General features: G+C 35.1%; 2 protein-coding genes across 2 annotated transcripts; one reads left to right on the forward strand and one right to left on the reverse strand.

Annotated features, from left to right (window-relative positions):
- Positions 1–232: 232 nt before the first annotated feature.
- Positions 233–3,833, forward strand: LOC146901237 (uncharacterized). Its single transcript, XM_085737355.1, has 2 exons — positions 233–437; positions 1,302–3,833. The coding sequence occupies exon 2, from the start codon at positions 1,355–1,357 to the stop codon at positions 3,590–3,592; it is 2,238 nt and encodes a 745-aa protein (XP_085593481.1). The 5' UTR covers positions 233–437; positions 1,302–1,354; the 3' UTR covers positions 3,593–3,833.
- A 2,567-nt stretch (positions 3,834–6,400) lies between these two features.
- On the reverse strand, positions 6,401–9,684 carry LOC146901238 (cytochrome c oxidase-like protein). The gene is made up of 4 exons (XM_085738538.1): positions 9,515–9,684; positions 8,694–8,800; positions 7,610–7,652; positions 6,401–6,719 (listed from the first exon to the last, which is right to left on the reverse strand). The coding sequence occupies exons 1-4, from the start codon at positions 9,633–9,635 to the stop codon at positions 6,679–6,681; spliced, it is 312 nt and encodes a 103-aa protein (XP_085594664.1). The 5' UTR covers positions 9,636–9,684; the 3' UTR covers positions 6,401–6,678.
- Between the last annotated feature and the right edge of the window lie 328 nt (positions 9,685–10,012).

The raw sequence follows: 10,012 nt of genomic DNA on the forward strand, positions 1-10,012 counted from the left end.
AACGATGTTTTTTTTTTTTTTGAAAGAAAGGTACCAACGATGTTGACGGTGCTCTCTCACTACCGCATTCATTTTATGAACTTCGAGTAAGAAAACAGTTAATTAAATTAAATCAAATTAAGAAATACGCGCATAATAAGTATATAATAATTAATTATGAATTATATACTAGTTCAGATCTGTGGTTATCTACTTGCTATAAATAAAAAAGATACATCACACATTACCGGTCATTTGCATTTGCGAGTTTCAGTGAAGAATTCTTTTCCAGCGAAGAGTTCAGATCCAGCGAAGAACAAATTCCACTGAGATAAACCACTTTCTTCAACTCTGATCTTTCTCATTCATTTAACTAATTCTTACTGCGAAGGAAGAAGAATACACCCTTTGTCTTAGACACTTGTTGCTTCATATAACCGTTTTGCTCAATTTTCCTCGTAAGTATTGTTTAAGAATTTCTCGTATTTATTTGAATTTTGTTCAATTCTATTGTTTATGAATCAAAGCGATAATGGTTGAATCTCAGTGGATCGTGGCAGCAAGATCATTCTGTCACTTACAATACCCTGGCCAATTATGTTGTTTATACAAAACTAGTATAGATCTAGGAAGATATATGTCAACACTTTTGAACATGTTATGCTTCAGCAATTTTGTCTTTGTTTTTGTTCACAGCACTTTTCATGTTTTTTTTTTCTTGATCTGAATAATTTGGTTCCGGAAACTAGTATGATGTGCTTCATGTTCTCATTTGATTTGATTTTGATTTGAAATTAGTATATATGAATGCATAATCTTATAACATTTATAACAACTATGAAGCATGGACACGGACACTGACACTCCGACACCGCTGACAATTTGAGAAAATCACATAATTCAGTGTAATTGTGTGTCGGTGTTGTGTCGGTGTTGGACATGACACATACGCCTAATCCGAGGAGTGTCCGTGCTTCATAGCTAACAAATTAAGGTGTTTTATTTGTAAACCTTACGTTATATAATATCTCAAGCTCATCTGATAAAAATATTAGTTAATTCATTTTTCATCCACAAGTAACATGTAGATCAACATATATTCATATGTTGAATTTGTTGTTTTTCCCCTCTTTTAGCTTGTTCTATTTATTTAGTTAGCTGTTTGCGATTAAGTTTTATTTTCATGCACTGTCAGTGTAAAAGCATCAACATATCACAACATGTCATGTATGAGTTTAGAGTTGGTTATGATTAAAGGCAAAATTTTATAATAATCGGACGATTATGATTGATTGACAGTGTAAAATTTATCGTATGTGCAGGCATTTGTTTGAGAAAGAAGCACAGTTAAGTTTGAGGGTGAGGAGAATTAGGCATGTTTAGGTTATCTCCCAGGAGGAGTCAAAGATCTAAGAACGGCTTCAAGGTGAAGCATGCTCTACAAATATGTGTTCTTGTTGGTGTTTGTGTTTGGTTAGTTTATCAAATTGGACATTCACGCGAGCAAAAAGCGTCTTATGGAGCGAGCACAAAAACTGGCAATGAAGTTGTTAAGTTAGGGAGGAAGGACCTTAAACCTCATGTGGAGGAAACTTCTGTTATAGATGCAAGACACAAGGAAGACGAGGAGGAAGCAGATGAACTAGACAATAAGCATGACGAGCAAACAAAATTGGATGATGTTAATGGTGTGGAAGATAATTCTGAGCATAAAGAGGATTCGGTAGAGCAAGAGAGTGAAGAGAGTTCTCAAAATGCTAAGACTGACTTGGAAGGTGAACAGCATACAGAGAAAGTTGATGAAGAGAATGACAATGCAGAGACCAAGGAGAGGGAAAGTGTAGAGAAAGAGAATGAGGAAATTAAAAAGGAAGTAGAGGACACAGAAACTGGAGAAAGTAATGAGGAAAAGAGTCATTTAGAAAATGAAGAGAACAAAGAAACTGGAGAAAGTACCGAGGAAAAGAGTCATCTAGAGAATGAAGAGAATAAAGATGAAGAAAAGAGTCAGCAAGAGAATGAAGAGAACAAAGATGGAGAAAAGATTCAGCAAGAGAATGAAGAGAACAAAGATGGAGAAAAGATTCAGCAAGAGAATGAAGAGAACAAAGATGAAGAAAAGATTCAGCAAGAGAATGAAGAGAAGAAAAATGAAGGGGGAGAGAAAGAAACCGGAGAAATTACAGAGGAAAAGAGTAAGCAAGAGAATGAAGAGACAAGTGAGACAAAGAGTAACGATAAGGAGAATGAAGAAAGCAACCAGAATGGTAGTGATGCGAAGGATCAAGCGGAGGAAAACCATGAGCAAGATAGTAAACAAGGGACGGCGGAGACCAATGGAACAGAAGGAGGAGAGAAAGAAGGGCATGATAAGATTCAGGAAGAGACTTCATCTGATAATCAGGTTCAGGATGGTGAAAAGAACAATGAGGCTAGGGAGGAAAATTATTCCGGAGATAACGCCTCCAGTGCTGTAGTGGATAACAAATCACAAGAAAGTTCTAACAAGACAGAAGAACAATTTGACAAAAAGGAAAAGAATGAGTTTGAGTCTCAGAAAAATAGTGATGAAACTACTGAATCCACTGTTTCTACCGTCACACGAAACAGCCAAGGAAGTGAGAGTGAGAAGGATCAGGCACAGACAGAAAATGATTCACAGAAGGGTTCTGCATCAGAGTCAGATGAACAGAAGCAAGAGCAAGAGCAGAATAACATCACCAAGGATGATGTACAAACTCCGGATACATCATCGCAGAATGGGAATGACACAGCTGAAAAACAGAATGAAAAATCTGAAGATGCAAACTCAAAGAAAGAGGACTCTAGCGCGCAAAATACAACGCCAAACAATGAAGATTCTAAATCAGATGTTGCTGGAGATCAGGCTGATTCCACCACTACTACATCTTCCTCAGAAACTCAAGATGGCAATACAAATCATGGTGAATACAAGGACACCACTAATGAAAACCCGGAAAAGAATTCTGGTCAAGAAGGAACACAAGAAAGTGGTTCATCATCCAACACATTTGACAACAAAGATGCTACTAGCAACGAGGTTAAACTAACTACTACCTCTGATACCTCATCGGAACAAAAGAAAGATGAATCCTCGAGTGCAGAAAGTAATTCTGAATCTTCACCGAATGACAATGCAAACTCGGGTCAAAGCAACACAACCAGTGATGAAAGTGCTAATGACAACAAAGATTCTAGCCAGGTCACTACTTCATCTGAAAACAGTGCAGAGGGAAACTCAAACACAGAAAACAACAGTGACGCAAACCAGAATGACTCAAAGAACAATGAAAATACCAATGACAGCGGAAACACTTCTAATGATGCCAATGTGAATGAGAATCAGAACGAGAACGCTGCTCAGACCAAGACTAGTGAAAATGAAGGTGATGCTCAAAATGAATCAGTGGAGTCGAAAAAGGAGAATGACGAATCTGCTCACAAAGATGGAGATAACAATTCCAATTCGAATGATCAAGGAAGTTCTGATACATCAGTCACTCAGGATGATAAAGAATCTCGTGTAGATTTGGGAACTTTGCCAGACAGCAACGGAGAAAGCCATCACAATGATGTTTCTTCTGCAGAATGATAATTCAAATGAATCAGTTGTATCCTGCCGCAGCTTCTGATCCGACTTTTATTTTTGTTTATTTTTTGTTGAGCCATGTATTGTTCTCTACTTAGCAAATATGCTTATCATGTTTTTGTATTCAGAGGGTCAGAATTAAGAATTTAGAAAGATAGAGTTGTATTAGTATAAAATCATTTGTTTCATATGTAACCTGCATCCTTTCCTGGAAAAATAATGATCACTTAAAATTGTCACTAAAGCGTATTTCTTCACTTTGATTTTGAGATCCTTCCTATTATTATTATAAACTTTGAGCTAAGCATTACTTAAATATGAACTCACTATGCCTTTTGAATGCTCCAAAAACGTCCCCAAAACAAATTAACTTTTTTAAAAACTCTGTCCTCGACCTCAAGGATCTGAATGAATTTTAACTTTTAGTAGTTCTTTGAGATAATTATTTGTTTTATAACTTACAAAACAAACCCCGAGTAAGTTAACAGTCGTAAAGTGTTAATTTTAACTTAAGCTGAAAGTTATCATTTATAATATTCGTAATCATAATCACTTCAACTTGTTTTATTTTCTCCTACAATGTTTGATGAAAAACTTATCTCAACTAAACATCACATTTCAACATTTATTTTCCATTTCTGTCATCTTTTAAAAATGTCGGAGTTACTTTTTTTACTCCATGGCATGCTTAAGCTGGTCCCATTTAAAATTTGAGTTGAAAGTAATTACTAATGAGATTAATTTGAGTCAAAAATCAGGAAGAGTTCAATTGAAAATAACATTGGACAACTAGACAAGCAAGGTAGTTTGTCTTTCACTAAGGAGATAGTGCCTCTGCAGCTAACATAATAGAAATATAACAGACCCTTTATAACTGCTGCATGATAAAATGTCACCAACATTTCTAATTCAAAAAAGTAAAAGACAAAGTGCATCAAGATTCAAGAGGTCATTTTAGATTTGAAAATTGAGATAACCGTTGAATTGACTTGCTAATTATTGAATGACACTGTTATTAATAAGTTGATGTAGATCATCTATATTAGCGAAATCCTCCATCTATATTATGTCGGTAGTGCCTTATAAACGTCCCGATTATACTAAATGTTATTGTTTGTCGTCCATCTCATCCATATGGTGGTCCACTTTATTCAATATAGTCCCCGCTATTTTTTTTTGGGTAAGACAACATATACAATTATGAAGACTAATCTCTCAAAGTGACTGAGATTCATTCAAGAGATTGACATCTCCTAATATATATTTTTACATGAGTACCAGTATGATATAGAACCCGTGACAAAATGATTAAGAGATTCAAACATCTACGAATTCTACAATACCATGTTGGTACATGCTCCACTACTTTGATCGTTCTCCATTTGGGCTGCAAACTTTAGTGGTAGTATTGTTAGGTTGGTTTCCATTGAGCGTGTAACAATCATTTTGTAAACACATTTTAGAAAATTAATTTATCGTTTCTTTTTTTTCGTTCCATTCTACTATGCCTCAGCTCCCTCTAAATGCAGTTTTGCTAGAGATGTCAATGTGGTATGTCTCATACAGAGTAATCCGAACTCAGGATGGTAAAATGAGGAAGACCAAAGGAGTTATAATAAAAAGAGCCCAGAGTTTAAATTCGAAAAAAGAACATGGCCAATAATTTGCAACATTTGCTTATGGAAACCATAGTGAGACACCAAACTCACCAGTGAATTAGATAGAAAAGAATGGTTTTGTCTAACATGCGCAAGTGTGTCAAGTTTTGCACAGTGCACCATCATTTCCACTAGATCAATTAGGCATGTCAAATCTAATGCTAGACCACCCACACCAAACATTTCCCCTCACCAGCATAAAGTGCCCACTACTGCATCATACCATGGTGTTGTTGCTGCTGCCAATTTCAATCTCTCTTTCTGGAATATGGTGGATGGCATCAAGGTTAACGTCTATATGAGAAATCCATAAAGCAGCAACGCCACCAACGCATGTACATGCAAAATCCATAGGCAGCAACAACACCCATGCATCAAAGAATCCTTCCCCATCTTCCATTGCCAACACCATCGTCATTGTTTACTATTTGTTCCAACCCAAAATCCGAGAAGGTGGAATTTTTTTGATATTCGCACCTAACATTTGTTCCGACCCAAAATCCGACAAGGTGGAATTCTTTTGATATTCACACCTAACTCCATGCAATCCTGTGTTTGCTTCCTCTTAGTTCTCTCCATAGGTCTCAAAAGCAAATTCACGACTCCAAACCGAGCACGATGTTGCCATGTCAAAGCTTTTCCACAAAAATCAATGATAACCTAAGATTAACCTGATTTACCTTCCAGATTGTGCAACACTCCTTCGGTGAGGTGTGTAACCGAGTTTAATCAAAAATTTGAACTACAAGAATCTGAACTGTCACTTGGCAATTGGGTGTTGGACTAACGGAGGAGAAATAGTGAAAGAGGTCGACAGTGACGTTGTCATCAGAGATTGCACAAAATGGCAATGAGGAGCACAAATTGGATGTGCAGAAGAATTGGGAGGGAGATTGCAAGAGAACGATTTAGAGCAATTAGGGTACCACATTTTTTTGTTGATCTCTTTGTTCCAATAGTGAAAAATGTTGACCAGCGCAAGACGCATGCAAGTTGGGCATAGATATAGTATACGCATATAGCCTAACGCTCGCTTCAACTCTCTTTTAAAAATAAAAAAATGGAGTCAAAATGAGATAACCCACTTTATCCACCAAGTAGTGATGAATCAAACCTAGTTATATTTTTGGTAACTTGCAAAAAAACACAGCCATTATGAAACACAGGTTTTTCTTGTCATATTCGGTTATTTTGTCAGAATTGAAACACCTAAACAAGACTTGAAATAAAAACAAACATCATATTGTTTGTTGGGCAATTTTATTTTGCTTCAACCATGAGAAAGAAGAGAACATGAAAAATATCATGCCAAGTGCAAGTTCTAAATCACAATTCAATAAACAATATGAAACTGCAATAACCCTGTTTGAGGCTACAGCCAAAGGAAGACATTAGTGCCCACAAACCACCTTCATTAAACCACTAATATTCCTAGTGGTGCTCGTTCTTGATTTCAAATAGCCCATCTGGACCTGTTTATCATCAAAGAGAAATGTCATACACCGTGGAATTTCAGGTCAACAAGATAATTTGAAAACAAAGGCATACACAATATCAATGGATAACTAGAAGCAGTCATGGCAAAGCAAAATAGACACACAAAATATTGTACCAGTCAACGAACTAATAACATGTACATAAGCATAAACGACCACCAAATGAGCACAAAAAATGACAAACAATATGCACGGACGGACAAAAACCATGCAAAATGGGTGATTGAAGTTTTGGCTGACTGTAAAGCATTACATCAGTCGACTCTCAGAAAATCGTTAATTATGTTGAGGTTTGTCTCCAAAGACTTGTCTATCAAAATTTATCCATAAAGTACTGTTGGTATTTGAAAGAACAAGACACGCATTCCTCAACAAATGAACGTCAAGTTTTCATGAATCCTTGAGTATAAAGCAGGAAGGCCTAACATGTAAACAAAAAAGAGCATAAACTCAAAGCAATAACAATTCCTCAATTTGTGGCTAGAGAAATGGAACAAATACAAGTTCCACCTTGTAACTCTGAAAAATGGAGCTTGCAATATGCCGGTAGATACCATAATATGAAGCTTATCCCAATTAATTGCAACTAGACTAGTTCAAACAAACTATTAGAAATAAGTAATATTGCAGTGGATGCCAACTCCATTATACCAACCAACTATGATATATGCCCATTCTTGTGCTTAACAAATGTCAAAGAATGCTGCAACATAATTTATGTACTAAAATACAAGAATTTAGAATGCAGCAATGAAGGAACTGAAAATATCTAATCAATCCAACAAATTTGGTGGAATGGTTGGAGGGCACTTTAGGCTAGTGAAGACAAATATAATATCAAGATGCAAAACGTGAATGACACATACCCCATGGGAATTCCTTATTGCGGATATGCAAATATGGGTATGCCTGCATCATAAATAGAAGAGTTAGAATTTATTTCACTTATCAAATTCAAAAAACATAGATATCCTAAAAGATGAATCACGCCGCACAAACTTTGGCCTGAAAGGTGTATTATAGGAAACAAATGACTACACATAAGGAGCTTCAATCATAGAATAACTTCTGAGCTGGAATCTACTGTATTTATTTTCCGGGTACATAGACAAATATGAATGTTCGGATACATGAAGTGCCTCATTTTAAGCCATTCCTTTTCTTATTCATTCTTGAAATAATGGGATATGAATTTCTTGAGTAGTTATTACTTATTAGATAGATCCAAATTCCAAAACTTCCCATAAAGTTAAGTCATTCATGCACATAAGTACTAAATGAGATTAATATTAATGATTTGTTACAGTCTATATAGCTGGCAAAGCATTGATGCTTTATAGGTGTGTTATGAACTATTAAAATTCACATATGGAGTAGATTTTTTTACGTGTTTGTGAATATCCAGTGAACCCCAACGGCAAAAAGCAATATCTGTTGATTATGACTAAAAAGCCCTGGAAATGAAAAGGAATAAAAAGTAGTCCAACAGTGTTTATTCTATTTATGAGTCATTTGTTGCCTTGGGCTGGAGAAGAGTACGTCAATATTTCTGCGGAAATCTCTAACCTTTTCGAAGTCAAAGAAACTATAAAACAAATTGTTTTTACCGTCTTTGATGGTGGTTGGTGTTGCATTATGAGCAGAGGGATCAACTTGTCATTTGATCTTTTATTCAGTTAAAGGAAGTTAATCTCTCATCCTCTTTTATTTATAAACTTCCATTACTTATAGTTTTAATATTTTCATTTTATTAGAAAAGAACAGGTCAAACAAACTGAGTACGCTCAAACGTGCATTTGAAATGTAGCCAAGAGAAAATGAATACATATCATATCACAGAAACAATCATAAATAACAGCAAATGAGAAGAAAATTGTGCTCAAAAGCTATACAAAATTCAACATGAAAGGAATTAAAACAAAATCAAATTCCATATAACAGAAAACTTACAGGAGGTTCATCATAGTGGTGGTGGCCCTTTGATAGAGTATAAACAGCTAAACCGGTACATGAAACAATGCCTAGATATGTAATCTTCTCCCATTTGGCCGTTTCATCTTATACAAAGGAGAAGATAAAAATTCAATACAAAACAAAATAGAAAGCATGTAAAGAAGAATTTAAGGAAGTAAGCAAGAGAAAATTCATTAATCTAAACCTAAAACAGCTACAAGATCTATTAACCAGCTACCAGCATATCAAGAATTGATTTTAAAGACGATGAAGTGAAAAATAAAATGACATTTACTTTTACTAAATCTGAATAAACTATAATTTATATGAAGTATTGATAAATAACATAAATGTACCCCAAAATAACCTTCGATGATACATAGCAATGCAAATACAAATCCATTGGAGTAAAATCCAGCAATTCAAATGCAAACTTAGTGGATTCAATAAGATTTTGGGTAAAATTACTCATCTTGTCCCATAAATTCGATTTGGTCATTTATTAAGTTAAGCTACCATGAGAGTGATTTTGCCTAATTATTAAAATATAATTCACCATTTCTGAGCACAAATTCATTTCTACAGATAAAAATTACAAAAGCAAATAGTTTAATTAAAAAATCAAAGCGAAAATTAATCAATCTGAAATCAAATCAGAGCGAACCAGGTCAAAATGAAAATCCACATACCATTTCCCATATTCATATTGAAAAATTGAAAAAACGAAACCAAAATTAACCTGATATATGAGAAGAATCAACACAAATCAAACGAATATGCGAATTGAAACCCTAAATGAATGTAAAAGGGGTACTGACATGCATCATCGTGATGACCAGAGGAGGAAGAAAAGTTTCGCTTGGGAGCGGGAGAGGCACCGGAGCCTCCTCGTCGGAGGACGTTGCGAAGAAAACCAGATCGCATCAACGTCGTCGCCATTTTACTCTTCTTCGAAATATGTTTAGCTTTTTCTGTGTTTTTTACAAATGGAACAGAATATTTCACGCTAGAGAAGAAAAAACGAACTTCTCGGTCTATTTTGGACCGACCCAATTAGAACAATATTTTTAGTCTAATTTTTCCCCCACCCAACTACCTACACCCCCCTTACGCCCCCTCTATTTTTTTTTCAAAAACACCCTGGTCCGGATTTTAAAATTCGGATGAAATTTTTTTAGGATTATATAATTGTGAAGTAAAATAATGTGTATTTTATTTTACATATCTCGATTTTACAATCAGGACGTACTGAGAATCAAAAAACATAACACAAGATTTTGAAAAAGAACAATCAATTAAATGAAATACAATAATAA

This window comes from Medicago sativa, chromosome 8 (assembly GCF_051527215.1).
Source record: "Medicago sativa cultivar Bolivia chromosome 8, Bolivia_mono, whole genome shotgun sequence".
NCBI classification, from domain to species: domain Eukaryota; kingdom Viridiplantae; phylum Streptophyta; class Magnoliopsida; order Fabales; family Fabaceae; genus Medicago; species Medicago sativa.